The sequence below is a fragment of the Dendropsophus ebraccatus genome, chromosome 3 (assembly GCF_027789765.1).
Source record: "Dendropsophus ebraccatus isolate aDenEbr1 chromosome 3, aDenEbr1.pat, whole genome shotgun sequence".
Lineage (NCBI taxonomy): Eukaryota > Metazoa > Chordata > Amphibia > Anura > Hylidae > Dendropsophus > Dendropsophus ebraccatus.
Genome location: NC_091456.1, coordinates 177,929,694 through 177,949,376, shown reverse-complemented (window position 1 = coordinate 177,949,376; position 19,683 = coordinate 177,929,694). Strand labels below are relative to the sequence as shown.

Here is a 19,683-nt window from a genome sequence, read left to right as displayed (position 1 = left end):
ATAAATGATGTAGGCACATGTAGTACTGCCTCCCTGTCTCTATCTATAAATGATGTAGGCACATGTAGTGCTGCCTCCCTTTCTCTATCTATAAATGATGTAGGCACATATAGTGCTGCCTCCCTGTCTCTATCTATAAATGATGTAGGCACGTGTAGTCTGGGATGTTTAGTAACATCACAGCGGGACACCGGGACACCTGGGCACCATGTGGAGCAGGGATAGCATGGGAATAACTAAGCTAAGGGACAGTGCTGAGCTGCGGAGAGTGCGCCCTGAAGCTGGATAACCATCACGCCTCTACATAGCCCCTTTTACTTGTGGAAAGGCCATGGGTACACGGTATAATGCAGCATGAATACGAGCACTCCACTCACAGACCTACTTTTCTTAAGGTTTGAGAAGAAGGAAGCTTCATTGTCAGATTCTGTCCAATGCTGTGACTTTCTGGAGTCGTATATTATGACCTTCTTCCGAGTTTTCTCCAGTTACTCTCTCTGTGCTTCCAAGCAATCCCGGATCGAACCGTTTGCCCGCAGTGGGAATGTACCCCCAAGGGTCTATCAGGCAGAATGTGATCAAGCCTTGTATTTAAAGAAGCAGTTTGTTTTTTGCCCATATAGTAGACACTCACCATCACTTGTCCTTCAGTGCCATCTGTTTCAATCAAGCACAGCTGCATCTGTTTGTTTTATTACAGTAGCTGGGTCATGTGATAAACCAAAAAATCACAGTGCTTAAAGCAGGGGTGGGGAACCTCTGGCCCCTGAGACCTCCTAATGCGGCCCGCGGCTCTCCTGTGACGTGCGCCGCTCTGGTGGGTTAGGAGCGGGCATACTCAGCATCTGTGCCGGCTCCTTCCCCCCCAGAGCGGCGCACGTCTTCTTTTTCCAGCGGGTCGCGTGCAATGACTTCATTCCATTGTGCACCGCCTGAAGGAGAAGACCGGCACAGGCTAGAGGAGAGAGAAGACAACCTGGGCAGTGTGGGAGCGGAGGAAAGGTGAGTGGGATGTTTTTTTTTATATTTGGGAGACTAGCTAGACTACCAGGGACATAACTGGGGGGGTTAACTAGACTACCAGGGACATAACTGGGGGGTTAACTAAACTACCAGGGACATAACTGGGGGGTTAACTAGACTACCAGGGACATAACTGGGGGGTTAACTAGACTACCAGGGACATAACTGGGGGGTTAACTAGACTACCAGGGACATAACTGGGGGGTTAACTAGACTACCAGGGACATAACTGGGGGGTTAACTAGACTACCAGGGACATAACTGGGGGGGTTAACTAGACTACCAGGGACATAACTGGGGGGGTTAACTAGACTACCAGGGACATAACTGGGGGGTTAACTAGAATACCAGGGACATAACTGGGGGGTTAGCTAAAATACCAGGGACATGACTGGGGGGCGTTAACTAGAATACCAGGGACATAACTGGGGGGTTAGCTAGACTACCAGGGACATAACTGGGGGGGTTAACTAGACTACCAGGGACATAACTGGGGGGTTAACTAGACTACCAGGGACATAACTGGGGGGTTAACTAGAATACCAGGGACATAACTGGGGGGTTAACTAGAATACCAGGGACATAACTGGGGGGTTAACTAGAATACCAGGGACATAACTGGGGGGTTAGCTAGACTACCAGGGACATAACTGGGGGGTTAACTAGACTACCAGGGACATAACTGGGGCGTTAACTAGACTACCAGGGACATAACTGGGAAGTTAGCTAGACTACCAGGGACATGACTGGGGGGTTAACTAGACTACCAGGGACATGACTGGGGGGTTAGCTATACTACCAGGGACATGACTGGGGGGTTAGCTAGACTACTAGGGACATGACTGGGGGGGTTAACTAGACTACCTGGGACATAACTGGGGGGTTAACTAGACTACTAGGGACATGACTGGGGGGGGGGGTTAACTAGACTACCAGGGACATAACTGGGGGGTTAACTAGACTACTAGGGACATGACTGGGGGGGGGGGGGGGTTAACTAGACTACCAGGGACATAACTGGGGGGTTAACTAGACTACTAGGGACATGACTGGGGGGGGGGGGGGGGTTAACTAGACTACCAGGGACATAACTGGGGGGTTAACTAGACTACTAGGGACATGACTGGGGGGGGGGTTAACTAGACTACCAGGGACATAACTGGGGGGTTAACTAGACTACCAGGGACATAACTGGGGGGTTAACTAGACTACCAGAGACATCACTGGGGGTTAACTCTGGCTTCCGGTCATCACTAAGGATCACAGAGGGTTAACTACAATAGCAGGGGCACTAGGGGAACAATACTTTGCCTTGCCCCGGGTGCTGCGAACCCACGCTACCCTACTGCCGTGCACAGTATAGATTTTAGTGCTGCGGCACTCGAATAATTTTATTAATGCCCAAAGGGCCTTGACAGGGAAAAAGTTCTCCACCCCTGGTTTAAAGGGAACCAATCAGTACATTTGTGCTGATTAAGATACCGAGCAAGGAACCCCCAAAATGGTAACATGTCTGCAAGATCTGTGATGCATCCTTGGAAGCTTAATCAGTACAAATATGCTTATTGGTTCCTTTTAAAGGGGTTGTTCACCAAATATTTTTTCTTTCAAATCAAACGCTGCCAGAAATTTGTAATTTAGTTCTATAAAAAAAAAAAAACTTACATTATGACACAGCGCTCTCTGCTGCCACCTCTGTCCATGACAGGAACTGTCCAGAGCAGCAGCAAATCCCCATAGAAAACCTCCCCTGCTCTGGACAGTTCCTGACATGGACAGAGGTGGCAGCAGAGAGCACTGTGTCAGACTGGAAATAATACATCACTTCCTGTAGGACGAACAACAGCTGATAAGTACTGGAAATTTTTTAATAGAAGTAAATTACAAATCTCTGGCACTTTGGGGGGGGGGGGGGGGGGGGTGATCAACCCCTTTAATGTATTAGACGAAGTGGTCTGCCCTGGGTCACCTGACTTCCTGTGAACTACAGGATGGCATCATCACCTATCAGATCCCTTCTGGCTGCTCTCAGATTCCTCCCTACCCACTTCTATGGGATCTGGCTATACTGTAGTCATACACCTCCTCTGAGGCTGCGTTCACACTTTTTTTGTGTGTTCTGTGAAAATTGTGCTATTTTACTAGAATGTAATGTGAACTGACACTAGAGGCCCTTTTACAGGAGTCGATCAGCAGCAATGAGCGTTCCTAGAAACACTTATAGGGCCCATAATCGACCCTTGTAACGGTGGCAGTGATCAGGAAGACCTTAGGGATAATGGCCGCTCATCTGCTGATTTGACCTTTTGTGCGGTGGTTAAATCCCGCGTAAATAACAATAAGGTTAATGAATGATAACTAGAGATGAGCGAACCTTGAGCATGCTCGAGTCCATTCGAACCTGAACTTTCGGCATTTGATTAGCGGGGGCTGCTGAAGTTGGATAAAGCCCTAAGGCTATGTGGAAATCATGGATATAGTCATTGGCTGTATCCATGTTCTCCAGACAACCTTAGAGCTTTATCCAAGTTCAGCAGCCGCCGCTAATAAAATACTGAACGTTCGGGTATGGATCGACTGGAGCATGCTCCAGGTTTGCTCATCTCTAATGTTAATGGCCACACAAACAATAGAGATCGTTCGGGCGCCCAGCCGTGCAATTTATGAAGGCACCGCAAACAAGCTCTGATCTCGCTGATTGCCGCTCGATTGCGTCTGTACATATTTCCCCATGAAGAGTGCTTATTCATATCCGCGCCCCCCCCCCCCCCTCCTCAATATTAACTCATCCCCCTTAGGTTAATAGTTTTTTTCAAAACAACACAACTGGTATAAATGAAGGACTGTCGGGTCCCCAAATGGTGTGCACAGATCAATCAACCTCTTATAAAGCACCATTGCTTATTTCTTATGTCCGATCATTTATACTGATGACATACTCACTGTACGATCCTTATGGTCTGATCAGTTGTACTCCTTATCTGCAGTGACCGTATCTCATATGATGAGTTCTTATAGGATCAGCTTAAAAGGGTCCTCTATAGATTTGTAAATGGCTTCTATTAAAAAATCTCCAGGTTTTTCCGTACTTATCAGCTGCTGTATGTCCTGCAGGAAGTGGTGTATTCTTTCCAGTCTGACACAGTGCTCTCTGCTGCCACCTCTGTCCATATCAGGAACTGTCCAGAGCAGCAGCAATTCCCCATAGAAAACCTCTCCTGCTCTGGACTGTTCCTGACATGAACAGAGGTGGCAGCAGAGAGCACTGTGTCAGACTGGGGAAAATACACCACTTCCTGCAGGACATACAGCAGCTGATAAGTACTGGAAGACTGGAGATTTTCAAATAGATGTAAATTACAAATCTATATAACTTTCTGTCACAAGTTGATTTTAGGACACACTCATATAACATGTCTTTGCTTTTGTTACTTACTGGTCACATGCTAAATGTACAAAAATAACGTATGGATGTGAATCAGACTAAAGTCCTACATATCGGAGAACAACCCAAGTGATACAAATAGGCCAATGAAAGTCGGAGTCATGTATGTCCAACCAACAAAGAAGGAAGAAAAGCCGCACTCACCAACAGTAGCCTTGAGATTCTTTATTTTCCAAATGCCGTATACTTATCTTCAGAACACGGACGTGTGAATACGGCCTATGTGCGGCTTTTCTTCCTCCTTTGTTGGTTGGACATTTATGACAAGTTTCTGCCTAGCCAGCACCACCTGCCCTCCTTCAGCTATCATTGACGGCACCTAATGTGAGTGTGGTGTCCTACTAGGGGTGTTACTATTGCCTACACCCTTCACAAAAGTCTGTACTTTTTGTGGTTTTATTATAGTGAAAGCAGTATTAAGAGTTGACCACTAGATGTCACCGTATTGTGTATTGCTATATGGAAGCTGCACAGCTGAAGGATCACAAAGGGTTATTGTGTTTATGTGTACCAGAAGTCCAGTAGGATTTCTGCTTTCTTCTTTCCTATCACCTCTCTGTTCTATTGCGTTCTGTTCACCCAATAACAGCGCACCGTACACGCTGGGGAGAAAATGAGTCACACGGGAGACAGGAAGTGTAGTTAGCCTTAGCCAGTACACCGCATGGGTAGGACGCAAGACAGCACACTGTTACCAACTTTCTCACAAGTCCCTACACCAAGTACTATGCAGTGTTAAACCTCTTAGGAGAGGACCAGCCAAAAGATAACCTCAACCCACACCTTGGATAAGGAGAAGTAACAGTGCAGGACAGTATGCACTATAGAGCCAATGAGCAAGTAACTGATCCCGGTGGAGCAAAGTTTCAGTAAGCCTATGAACTCCATCTCGCAGCGCGGGTGTCAGCAGGGAACCCTCCGCATTCCGCTGAGCCCAGGTAACAAGGTCTGGGACCTGTGTCACCCATTAGTAGGGTTTGGCTAACGCTAGTGGGCATATGGTGGTGTGAAGACTGAAAGCAAAGGTCAATACACGGGCACAGGTCTTCTTCGTCTTCTTCTTCTTCTACCATTATTCTATTATATCCTTCAATATCCCGGCAGAGCACATTACTACATGGGTTGAGACTCTCACGGCATCCTCTTCTCTGCTACTCTACCTCAGCACAACTCTACCAACATGGCTATCTCCTACACTGCACTTATCCTACAGATTTGGTTGTCCTATGTTCAAGTCTGTATTGTAACTTTGTCAAGTGTATACCCGAGACTTTCTGTATTACCTGCTGCACATTTACAAGTAGTAAACCAACTCAACTTTATTCCAAGAGTCTGTGATCATTCATCACCACCTGCACAGCATATACACCGCAACCTTGGGACACTTCCCCTTTCTGTGGGTGGCGGGTCCTACTATCCGGGAGGGTCATTACACCGCTCTGGCCACCTGTGACTACATCATCTGTGACACTATCCCAAGGGACCCGGTAGCAACCCGACAGGACCCCGACCACAGGGGAAAAGGGTACGACCGGCCTTATCCAATAAAAGCAGATCCTCGCTCTCTTCAATGGGCCGCCTGGACAATCTAAAGATCCCCCTGTATAGAGTGTGAACGAGCCACATAAGGAGACACCGGTAGCCTAACGTGCAGATGGTAAGTATAGGGTCCTCTTAAAGATTTCTATTGGCATCCAGATACTATCTAGATTTACACCATTTTATATAAATGTGTCCTATTGTGCTTATGTAGCTAAAGGCTGAAAGGATAAATTTAAAGGGAACCAATCTCTTGAAAAACGGCTATGCAGCTATTTATACATTGATATAAAGCCCCTTGCATGGTTTCCAAACATATAATTCATCGCTGTCAGCTTCCTTCATAGCCTCGAAAAACAATTTCCCGCTTCATATGTAAATTACCCTTATGTGATCACATGGGCGATGCTAAGTGGCAAAGTAGTCATGAATGGAGCAAAAAATCTCACTACTTCTCTTTGGGAGTGGAGGGGCCTGCAGCGTCACGGAAGGGGCCATCCTGTAATGTCCCGAGTGCCGACGCCATTGCTCAGTACCGTACATGCTCAGTACATGAAACACAGAGAGGGGATTGGATGCCGATAAACTGTGCAAACTCGGCTGTTTTTGTAGAGATTGGTTTCAATTAAAGGGGTATTCCACTCAAACATAACATTTAATATGTTGCTGCCCATAGTGAGACTAACAATTCCTTCCATACTTGTTATTATTTATTCAATCTCCTTCCCCAATTCTCAGCTGCTGCTTTCTGCTGAAAACACAAAAATCTGTGTGTGAGCTTTTCTCTCTGTCTCCCCCTTTTCACCCCCTCCCTTCTGAGACGGCTGATGTAAACAAGTCCCTGACTCACTGTATCTGCAACTTTGTATCTTCTTTGTAGCGATGAGAGAGTTAATCAAAGTGAGTTTATTAGCAACTTGACCTTAGAATAACCCTCCCAGCATTAAAAGAAGCTGCAATGTTGCAGATAAAGCCAGTCAGGGACTTGTTTACATCAGCCGTCTCAAAAGGGAGGGAGAGAAGGAGGAGACAGAGAGAAAAGCTCACACACAGGTTTTTGTGTCTTTATCAGAAAGCAGCAGCTGAGAACTGGGGGAAGGAGACCGAATAGATAATAACAAGTATGGAAGGAATTGTTAGTCTCACCATGGGCAGCAACGTATCAAAATTTATGTTTGAGTAGAATACCCCTTTAATACCGAATCCAATTTTACAATAAATTACTTCCATGGAACGTGAACTACGACTCCAGGCCTAATGTCAAAAACTTTACTACAAGAAAAAGTTTACATGCATAAATGAACTTTATACTCCTATATATACATATAGTCACACTATACATATATACCAGATCTGTGCTTCTTTGGAATGATTCATTGACTGTCAATATCCATAGTATAGATTTCATAGGAAAAAAAAGAAAAGAATCTACAAGGGATACAATGGCGTGCATGTTGGTGTGGACCGGCCACCTAGTCGGTGATTATGGCAACCATTGCTTGTGTCCAGAGGGAGTGCAGACAATAGGGAACTCCACTTTCAGCCCTGATTGGTACAGTCCACAACATGGCTGCCTCCATGAAGTGGCACCCCCTTTAAGCCAATGGTTTTGTTCTAGTTACTAGCGTCAGAAAGTGGAGCGTGGTTCAATGTCATATTCCAGGGATCGCCTGCTCCGACAAAAAATGGCTGAGGAGAGATGTTCTCATTGTGCGCCAAAGAAAACGCGTAAAGGCCACCATGCCTGTCCGACTCCAAACGTGTTCTCTCGTATTGTTTGTCCAAGTCTTGCAAATTTAGAATGTTTTTAGGTTCTTCAAGTAGATGTTTGGGGCTATTCCCCGGTACGCCAATAGTCCCATTGGCCCTGTGGTTACCACCGCTCTCCAGACTTGGTGGCATCATAACAAAGGTCTCGTCTTCTGGACGACTGTTGCGGGCAAACAGTAGGCTTGAGGTTCTCCAGTAGGCCGGCTTCCTGCCTCTCCTGGGCCGGGACATTCGACAGCTTTGCCTCTTGATGTGACGATGGAGGTGATCGGACCTGGTGAAGCTCTTGTAGCAGAACTCGCACTGGTAAGGTCGGATGCCTGTGTGGATGCGCATGTGGTTCTTAAGGTCGTAGTTATGGACAAATTTAGCGTTGCAGTGGATGCACAAATATGGCCGCTCCCCGGTGTGTTTCCGCATGTGAATCTTCAGCTTGTCTTGCCTGAAAAATAAGATATTTATGTTTATTCACTTGATTTACAAATGCCTATATCATTAATGTGGCACCAACATATTCTGCAGCATCGTACAGAGATTGACACGACATACTGTTTCCGTTGGGGCTCAAAATATGAATATACAGGACCACAACAGACATATATAACAGATGCCATGATAGTAGACGTGTTATTCTACAGTATGGACCCTATTACACAGGTCAATTACTGGCCAAACAGGTTGATATCACCTTGTGACCAGAACTCATTTGTTGGCTGATGAAGTCATTTACCAAACTTATCCCCATTAGTGTTGAATGGACTTGAACATTTGACATTTAACTCCCGTTGACTGGAGAATTTGGATGCCGCCTTAGGGAGTCCTGGAAAACATGTATACAGCCTTAGGCGATGCTTTCAACTGTATGCACATCATCAAGACAATCATACAGTTGAATACATTTGCCCCATCACTTACTATTGTAGGCCACCAGCTTCTTAAAGCATCCTGGTGTAAGTACACAAGATGACATCACTCTGTACTAGGGAAGAGGGGTAGTCCTTGATGTTTTGTATGGGGGCAGGGATCTTTTTTATATATATATATATATATATATATATATATATATATATATATATATTGTACGGGGGGGAGATATTAAAATGATGGGGGGGGCTACCAATTAGGGGAGCTACCTACCTATAGAGGTTCCAATTTCCTTTAGGAGGACCTATGTACCTACTTAATAGGGGACAACCTACCTAATGGCAACCCCCTACCTATTTAACAGAATATACGAACCCACCTAATGAGGAGGATGTACTTACCCAACATCTAACATGCTTATTTAAAGGGGCAAACATAAAACAAAAAAAGTAGGGCACTGAGTGGTTGGAACATAATCTCCTGTGATGTCATAACCCCACCCAGAAATACCTGCTCAGCCAATCAGTGACAGAGGCGGGACACCTCTGCAGTCATTAATTGGTTGAGCGGGTAATTTCTGTGGGGTCGTGATGACACAGGAACTGTGAGATGATATGGATAGATATATATATATATATATATATATATGTTATGTGACTGTGTTGATGTACAATGTGTAAAGCCGGCCCTGCACAAGCCATTGCTGCGAAATATAAGACCGTGGGCCAAGTGCCTGACACAGTAATGTTTTATTACACAGACGGTTTCTGGCACAGAACCATCATCCTGGCTGGAAAAGCACCAGATAAGACGCGGACATAGCTGTGAACAGAAGGAGAACATGTTATATCTGACATTGTGTTAGTAACACTGATGATCATGGATTCCTGCGGCTCAGCTTAACAAACTGCCCGGGGGGCTTCATGACCATCACACGTAGGGGAAGGGGTTATAAAGAGAAAGCGTATTCAGATGTAAGTCTGTAGAAGAGCCTGATTCATGTGTATAGTATTGGGGTCCCCATTCACACTACTCAACATTTAACAGGCCAAGGGGAGATTTATCAAACATGGAGTAAAGTGAAACGGGCTCAGTTGCCCCTAGCAACCAATCAGATTTCACCTTTCATTCCTCACACACTCTTTGGAATCTGATTGGTTGCTAGGGGCAACTAAACCAGTTTCACTTTACACCATGTTTGATAAATCTCCCCCAAATGTATAAAGTGTATGGGGGTCCCACCGATGATGAGATGGTGGTGCAGGGTCTGAATAGAGTGACAGCTGGGTATACGTGCAAATGGAAAGCCAAGGATAGCTATCTACATCAGTCCTGTTCTGGTGATGGAGAAGTCTTCCACCTATCAAACAACGATAAGTGTTCTCTGTGAAAAACCCTTTAAATCCACTTTTCCCTGATAATAATGAATTCTGCTCATTCTGCCCCAATCTCTTCAACAAAGTTGGCAAGTGAGTCACAGAGAGAAAAAAAAAATCAGCCTAGTGTGCGCCCTAGTGGCCAGCGCAAAAATTGCAATATGTCAAGATATTATTATGAAAATAGTAAGTAACCAACAAGTCAATCGAACTCACGTCAACTTCTAATACGTTAATGTTTTGTTTTGTTTTTATTTAAAAAAAAAGACTTTGGACCTCCATAATCACTGTTTACGGGACTATTGAAGATAGACAAGTACCATGTTGGACAAGAGACTTAGGACCCCCCATTCTTGTGATTGCGGAACATTCCAGAGCTCAGCTCCCCACCCCCAATTATAAACTTATCCCCTATATTGTGCATAGGTAATAAGTGATGTCGATGGAACAAACTCCTTTAAAAAAAAAAATTTTGGGACTAATACCAAAATCTACCACTAGATGGCACTATATCATTATTGACCACATATGACTTGTTCTGTGCGTAGATGAGAGTTGTCATCTAGGTAAAACTTTCTGAATCAGTTCTCAAAACAGACCTTGAGATGTGTGAATGTTGTTTAAAGGTACGGAGCTATTTACAAGACGTCTTCATACCCCATTAGATAAAGAGAAAAAAAAAAAAGAACAAGGCGGAAAGATTTTTCATGTTTTTAGGAATTATTTAGATACTCCCAGGTGGCAGAGTGAATAAGTTATAAATATTTTTTATATAATGCTGAGATATAAATATATATATATATATATATATATATATATATATATATATAAAACCATTGTTGGCGTTTTCAGCCGGGTTCTAACCTGGTGAATCGGACCTCACAGATACTGCACATGTATGGCTTCTCTCCCGTGTGCGTTCTCATGTGTCTTGGAAGTTTCCCAGCTCCCATGATGACCTTATGACAGATGGGACATTGTTGAGAAGCCTTTGGCTTTATCTTCCTCTCTTCTTCCAATGGCCATGGTGGAAACATACCCAAGTGAGCGGCGCTGAGGAAGCTGAGGTAGGCGCTGTAGTCCATCTCGGCCTTGATCTGCCCAAAGTGCTTAGAGGAATGGTCCAGGATCATGTCTTTGAAGAAATCAGCGGGAAAGGGTAGGGTAGGTATCTCATCGTTCTCCTCCTCTTTAATTTTCTTATCTTTGATCACGAGATTCAGGGGTCCGATATCCACCTGCGGCTCTTGGAGTTGGGAAAAGGCCGCCAGATCTCCATTCCAAAGCTGTGGAAAGAAGCCTGGAACAAAATGGGAAAGGGTTGGTCTTTTGTCTGATATGTTATTTTTAGGATGGGAGTCTTCACTTAATAAAGACTCTATTGAAAAGTCTTTGACAGCACTTTGGTGACCAGAAGGATTATGGGTGGAAGAGTATTGGGATGGTAAGTCCTTCTGAGATCCATGGTAGCCTTCTTCTGGATGGTCCGAGGCAGAAGGGCTTTGATGGCAGCTGCTTTCCTGAATATCCATTGGGTTCTCCTGGTTCACAAAGTCTTTTGTGTCATCTTCGTCATCATCCTCATCTTCCTCATCATCTTCCTTTTCCTCCTCTTCCTCTTCACCGTCTCTTGGGGCCTCCAGGATTTCCAGGCAGACGTTGATAATACACTGGATCTCCAGCATCTCAGCCGCGTCCAGGATATGTTTCACATTGGACGTGGTGATGGTCAGCGTTGACGTGTAAGCGAATTCCAATATGGCGGAAAATGCTTCCGGTTTAACAAAGTCAATCTCGTAAATGTAGGGCTGGTCGACCACCGATCCCGTGGTGAAGAGCTTCTTAAAATATTTGCTGCAGGCTGCTAGGACGGATCTGTGCGTGCGGTACTCTTGGTCTTGGATGATGAGGATGACATCACAGAGGAAGCCATCGTGTCGCTGTTGGTTGAGTCCACATAGGATGTCGCTGCTATGGTTAGGGAATGGAATACCGATCAGATCTTCATCGCCACTTGCCATGTTCTCATGAGTGGTCCTACAATAGAGAGATTCGAGATCAGTATAGAAGCATGGTATCACATACCGAAACAATGCAATTTTGTGTATAGATGGACAGCTTTGGAGATACCATTGGAGAACTCTTATTGGTAATGCCAACAGACGGGCATAGCATGGGGGAGGCAGCAGTACTGGTTCCATCCCAACCCTGGTTGCTGGGACCCCAAATGCTCCTCCACCACAATTATAATTTGCACTTGGTAAGCTGGGGCCCTATTCCATTAGGGGCTAGGAGTTTCAAGTTATGACTGTTCAGCTGCTGTATGTCCTTTAGGAAGTCATGTATTCTCTCCAGTCTGATAGAGTGCTCTCTGCTGCCACCCCTGTCCATGTCAGGAACTGTCCTGACCAGGAGAGGTTTACTATGGGGATTTGCTACTGCTCTGGACATGGACAGAGGTGGCAGCAGAGAGCACTGTGTCAGACTGGAGAGAATACACCACTTCCTGCAGGACATACAGCAGCTGATAAGTAGTGGAAGACTGGAGATTTTTAAATAGAAGTAATTTAGAAATCTGTGTAACCTTCTGTCAGTTAATCTGAAAACTTGTTGGTTTTTATCACCGGAGTACCCCTTTAAAGAATTCCTATTAGAATATGCTGGTGCTGGTAAACCTTATTATTCAATTGAAGATCAAACTTTTTCAAGACCAGGCTATGACTTTTCCAGTTATTTACAATAACTGATTACTGTGCGCCAGTCATACAGGCTACTTCATTTGGGCTCCTATACAGATTACAATATGATCTTCCGATGATGTAGCTAGGCTGGGACACCATCATGTTGTCCATGATGTTAGTCTGGCACAATGAAGATGTCCCTCCCCAATAGGACTTAAGCGTACCATGACCTCATGCCTCTTACTAAGGGCCGACACCACCCACTCTGATGGAGAGTCAAATCATTTTCTAATAATTGTTACTAATCTTAAAGGGGATTTCTACCCAAACCTGAATATTCTCTATGTATTAGTAAATAAGGAGATGGGGTAACAGATGACGCTTGGTGACTATATCTTATTTACATACAGAGATATTGGCATTTTTCTGTGGTGTTGCAGCCATATTGGTTGTTAACGTTTAATTGTTTTATTGCTAAATTGTCCCTTGTTATTATTAGAAGATTCGGAAAGTTGTTTTGAACAGGAATAGGACTCGTGCAGCACCACTTCCCCCGCCCTCCAGCTGCCGATTGACAGTTGACTGCCTATACACAGCATGGATAGATAACTGTCAATCAGCAGCTGGTGGGTGGAGTTTGCTGTTGCTCATGAATATCTAGGACTACTGAGCTCACATAATGGAAAGGACTACTTATTGTCCATGTTATTCAGGAGGAGATCTCCGGATCAGTTGCACAGAACTGATTATGATACCCTTGAATAGGACACCTTAAACCTACTGACAGAGTATCTTTAAGCAAAACAGTCAAATGTAGGAAGATATACTTCTATGGGGTATCATGGTTTCATCAAATAAAGCGTAACCATTGTTCTACCTTCTATATCAGTTCCCCAGGAACTTAATTATCTACTTGCTGTCAGTGAATAGAAACTTTAATTGAGGATAAAAAACTGTCCTGGTCATGTGATAATCACAGGTTGTTATAGACAGTATCAGAGAATCTTCTAATGAAAAGAGCAAGGGTCCTGTATATGTACTTAGGTATATACTACTCATACAGCTTGTATACTACAGTGTACAGTGCTTCTCATTGTGGAGACCACTTGGTGTTGGAAGTCTTATAGGCCAGGCAATGCTCCCTGGGATAAGGGGTATGCAAATGTCTCTCTAGTGCCACCTACTGGAGGTAGCTTTACTGTAAGTTAATATACCTGTAGGTGGCATCAGAGTGACATTTTTTTTTAATTTGCATAATTTTTCTTTCTCCTAGGCAGCATTGCTTGAAGTATAAGACTCCATACACCAGGTGGTGCAGACACTATTACCAAAAGAGTAGGGAATGGACGCCTGATATAACACCGCTACATCCCAGAACCAGCAACTCCCGTGTCCTCATGTGTTTTTCATTCCTGATCAGGACACCTTTACATTGCACGGTGGAATTTACACGCTGCGCTGGCTTCCTCTCTCTCCATGGAAGATCAGTGCATACAAGGGACCTTGTCCTGATCTCTGTCCACCTCCCACCCCCACACACCCAGATAGTAACACCAACATGATTAGCGTGTGGGAGCAGGAAGCCTGGGGCCATGGGAAATAGGATGTGTAAATATTACCCTCCAGCAGCTGGGGGGGCTACCTACATCTATGAGGCGCTCAGGACGCTGACCCCTCTCTGCGGGGACAGTAAAGTCTCCAGAGGATCATTTTCCCATCATGTCATAAGCCGTCACAGCTGTATTACACCAGAGCTACTAGTTCCATGTAATACAGTGCCACAGGGGGCCCACAGGTTGCTGAGAACTGCTGAACGTAATATATTATTTACAGCGGGTAAAATCCACAGCTAAATTACATTATTCAGGTGACTAAGATGCTGACCTGCTAAGGGGTCACTAATTCCCCTCTGGCCGTCATTTACTAAGCTGCAGTAATAACGTTTCCTACACCGGCCATAGGTATCGCGTATCAACTCTGACACGTCAACACCACCGCGGCCTCTTTTTCTATATATTGTCCCCTCAGGCCAATAGATAGGCATCCCGGAAGGATCCCCCACTATGACGTCCATATTACCAAATAGGATACGACAGGTGCCATACTGATGGGACGTTCCCTTACAGGGGTATTATCTCAGTTAACAGTTATACTTGTAGGCCTTGTCAAGTTAAATATTTTCAAATATACATTCATATACAGTAAACTTGTCTCCTGCTCCTGATTTCCTGCTCCTTCCCTCCTATTGTTGACAGCTCATTGTCTGGGTTACATTACAGACCACCACTCTACTCTAAAAGCAGTGGTCTGGCTTATATATATATATATATATATATATATATATATATATATATATCATCAGACGCAAGTACCTTGATAATTCTTGCACATTTTTTGCTTAACCCCTTAAGGACAGAGCCTGAAATGGCCTTAATGACAGAGACAAATTTTATGAATATGACCAGTGTCACTTTATTCATTAATAACTTCGGGATGCTTTTACCTATCCGGCTGATTCTGAGATTGTTTTCTCGTGACATATTGTACTTTACATTTATGGTAAATTGGAGTCGATACTCATAACGAATCTTTATGAAAAAACCCCAAATAATGTGAAAAAATGTGAAAAACTGCATTTTTCCAACTTTGAAACTTTTTTGCGTATACAGAAAGTGGTTATACCACATAAATTATATATTAAATAGCATTAGCAACATGTCTACTTTATGTTGGCGGCATTTATTAAACGATCTTTCATTTTTTTTAGACAATAGGAAGCTTAAAACATTAGCAGCAAATTTCCAAATTTTCAGTAAAATTTCAAAATCAGATATTTTTAGGGACCTGTTCAGGTTTAGGCTGGGTTCACACTACGTATATTTCAGTCAGTATTGTGGTCCTCATATTGCAACCAAAACCAGAAGTGGATAAAAACAAAGAAAGGATCTGTTCACACAGTGTTGAAATTGAGTGGATGGCCGCCATTTAATGGCAAATATTTGCTGTTATTTTAAAACCACGGCTGTTATATTGAAATAATGGCCGTTATTTACTGTTATATGGCGGCCATCCACTCAATTTCAACATTATGTGAACAGATCCTTTCTGTGTTTTTAATCCACTCCTGGTTTTGGTTGCAATATGAGGACCACAATACTGACTGAAATATTTGTAGTGTGAACCCAGCTTTCAAGTGTATTTGAGGGGCCTGTATGTTAGAAAGCCCCACAAAGCACCCCATTTCAGAAACTGCACCCCCTAAACTCTGCAAAAGCATATCCAGAAAGTGTTTTAACCCTTTAGGGGAGTCACAGAAATAAAAGCCAAGTGTGTAAGAAATTTGAAAATTTTAATTTTCTGTGCAGAGATTTTATTGTAATCCAATATTTTTCATAATTATAAACCTACTACCAGAGAAATGCACCCCAATAATTATTGCCCCGTTTCTGCAGTTTATAGAAATACCCCATATATGGCCCTATTGCGCTATTTGACGCAACCACAAGCCTCAGATATAATGGAGCGCCTAGTGAATTTCAATGCCTCCGTTATATTTGGTCATTTTTGACTGTACCACTTCAGGTTGGCAGAGGCTCTGGGGTGCCAAAACCTGAAAAACACCCCTAAAGGGACACCATTTAGAAAACTACACCCCTCAAGGAATGTAACAAGGGGTGCGGTGAGCATTTGGACCCCACAGGTGCTTCACAGATTTTCCGAACAATATGGCGTGAAAAAAATATATATATTTTTTACACTAAAACGTTGTTCTAGCCTTCAATTTTTTATTTTCTTAAAGGGATAAGAGGAAAAAAAAGACACAAAATGTGTAGTGCAGTTTCTCCCGAGTACGGAAATACCCCACATGTGGCGATAAAGTGCCAAGGGGGCGCAGGACGAGCCTCCAAAGGGAAGGAGCGCCAATTGGCTGGATTTCACTGGAATGGATTTCAAGGGCCATGTCGCATTTACAGAGCCCTCGTGCTGCCAAGACACTGGAAACCCCACACAAGTGACCCCATTCTGGAAACTACACCCCTCAAGGAATCTAACAAGGGGGTGACGGGCACAAATGTGGAACAATGTGACGTGAAAGGGAAAATTTTCATTTTTTCACTTTCATGGCACAAATGTGCCCGTCATCAAGGGGTCCATATCCTCACTGCACCCCTTGTTAGATTCCCTGAGGGGTGCAGTTTCCAGAATTGGGTAACTTGTGGGGGGTTTCCAGTGTTTTGGCAGCACAAGGGCTCTGTAAATGCGACATGGTGTTCATCATCCATTCTGGCCAAATCCAACCTCCAAAATCCAAATGGCGCTCCTTCCCTTCGGAGGCTTGCCCTGCGCCCACATGGCGCTTTATGTCCACATGTGGGGTATTTACGGACTCGGGGGAAATTGCTCTACACATTTTGTTTTTTTTCCCTCTTTTAACCCCTTGTGAAAATGATAAATTCAAGGCCAAACCAACATTATAGTGTAAAAAATGTAATATTTCATTTTCACGCCACATTGTTCCACATTTGTGCCCGTCACCAGTGGGGTCCATATGCTCACTACACCCCTTGTTACATTCCCTGAGGGGTGTAGTTTCCATAATGGGGTCACTTGTGCGGGGTTTCAACTGTCTTGGCAACACAGGGGCCTTTTGAATGCAACATGGCCCCTCGAAATCCATTCCATCCAAATCCAGCCTTCAAAAACCAAATGGCGCTCCGTCCCTTCGGAGGCTTACCCTGCACCCGCATGGCGCTTTATGTCCACATGTGGGGTATTTCCGTACTCAGAGGAAATTACGCTACACATTTAGTGTTTTTTTTTATCTTTTAGCCCCTTGTGAAAATGAAAAGATTAATGATTTAGAGTAAAAATTTTACAAAAATTACACTAAATGTTGGTCTAGCCTTGATTTTTTCCATTTCCACAAGGGGTTAAAAAGGAAAATGAACACAAAACGTGTAGGGTAGTGTCCCCTGAGTACGAAAATACCCCACATGTGGGCATAATGTGCCATATAGGCACAGGGCAAGCAACCAAAGGGACAGAGCGCCATTTAGAGGCTGGAATGGAGGATGGAGGCCATGTCGCATTTACAAAGCTCCTGTGCTGCCAGGACAGTAGAAACCCCCGACAAGTGACCCCATTCTGGGAACTACACCCCATAAGGAATCTAACAAGGGGTGCAGTGAGCACATGGACCCCACTGGTGACGGGCACTTACGTAGAACATGTGCCGAGAAAATAAAAAATACCATTTTTTTCATTTTCACGTCCCAAATGTGGCCGTCACCAGGGGGCCATATCCCCACTGCCCCCCTTGTTAGATTCCTTATGTAGTTTCCAGAATGGGGTCACTTGTGGGGGGTTTCTACTGTCCTGGCCGCACAGAGGCTTTGTAATTGCATCATGGCATCCTCTAATGGGAATGGTGGCCATACCTACTTAGCTGGGGAAAAGGGACAATTCTAATTTATTTGGGGGTATTAGGCCAATTATTAGTTTATAAGGTTGGAAATGACAGGTGTCCATCAAACTCAATCTGTGTTGATCCAGAGGAAGGCAAAAAACCCCTCGTGAGGCAGACGACAGTAGCCTCATCACAGGGGAAAAATTCCTTCCCGACTCCATAATGGCGATCAGAATAATCCCCGGATCAACGTGACCCCTGAAATAGGAATAAGGGACGGAATTTAGATAATGTAGAACTCCGATGACGTGTGGTGCACCTTGAAGCGATCCAGTATGCAGAGGCCGGGGGGATCAGGACAGGTGTCACACGGGAAAATGGTGTCCTTCCTGATCCCCCTGTTACGCCACACTCTGCACTTCTTGTGGGGTCTCCTGTTTTCCAGTGTGGGGGACGTCACCTGGAAAATGTTGTCCTGGTGCGATACGGGGTCCTTCATATCCAGAAGCGCTGGGTCCGCTCCATGGCTGCTAAATATAAGGGCTCTATTACTACTTCTGATATGTTCGGATCGTGCCGCAAGCTACAAGGCAGCGAGGGACCGGAAGAGGGGGTGCTGGTATAAAAGTTATCCCCGTACGGGTGGTAACCTTTATCCAGCAGTGGGAAGATCAGTTCCCGGACGATCTTCCCACTTGTTCCGAGGATGGGGGGGGGAGGGGGCATCTGGGGGCATCTGGGGGCTGGATTCGGGTGTCCCTTCCTTCATACACTCTAAGGGTACTTGCACACTGCGGAATCGCGACAGATAACCCTTTGTGCATTCCGCAGCTGGCACCCACCGGCGGAGTGATGCAGGCGCACATCTCCATCCGTGTCATAGACTCCATTATATGCACGGGCGGATTCCGCTCTCCGTCCAACGTATTCATTCTTTGGATGGACGATGGAATCCGCCTGTGCATAGAATGGAGTCTATGACACGGGTGGAGACACGCGCCCGCATCAGTCCACCGGCGGGTGCCAGCTGCGGAATACACAAAGGGTTATCCTTCGCCATTCCGCAGTGTGCACGTACCCTAAATCTGTAAGAGTACCCAGAGGTACGCTCACAGAGTTTGTAGAATTTCACGCCATATCGTCATCTCTTATTGGGACGGTACTGGCGGAAAAGACGTGTCTGGGGGGCAGCGTACGCTACGCTACCCCCCAGACATGTCACTGGATGATGAGGATGAATGGAGGAAAGAAGGATCCCCCCATTCATCCTCACTGGTTGTTTCGGTGTCGGAGGCAATAATAACGTATCCCTCTGATGCCGAAAACACCCTGGGGGCCATCTTTATACGGGGATTGGTATATGGGGTATGTAGTGGTGTAGTGTCAAACTTTATTCAATGTAGTGTGGTGTAATGTGTTTTTTACGTGTTTTTTTTTTTTTACAGTAAGTATAAAAAAAAAACCTACGCCAACAAAGGCGTTGCTGATAAATGCCGCACTTATCAGCAGACCGTGGCAGTAGGATATAGAAAAAAAACACCCTACGCCAAAAAGGAGGAGTTGCTGATTAGCAGCGCA

General features: G+C 44.7%; 1 protein-coding gene across 4 annotated transcripts in view; it reads right to left on the bottom strand.

The window, feature by feature from the left end:
• Positions 1 to 7,262: 7,262 nt before the first annotated feature.
• Positions 7,263 to 19,683, bottom strand: part of ZBTB7C (zinc finger and BTB domain containing 7C) — a 78,039-nt gene continuing 65,618 nt past the window's right edge. For 3 of the 4 annotated variants that reach the window (XM_069963217.1, XM_069963216.1, XM_069963215.1), the window contains exons 2-3: positions 10,882 to 12,054; positions 7,263 to 8,219 (exon numbers count right to left, since the gene is read on the bottom strand). In XM_069963217.1, coding sequence (XP_069819318.1) covers positions 7,622 to 8,219; positions 10,882 to 12,038 — 1,755 coding nt within the window. In that variant the 5' untranslated portion in view covers positions 12,039 to 12,054 and the 3' untranslated portion in view covers positions 7,263 to 7,621. Of the gene's footprint in view, positions 8,220 to 10,881; positions 12,055 to 13,028; positions 13,059 to 19,683 lie in introns of those variants that run through there. The other variant, XM_069963218.1, reaches the window with a different exon arrangement.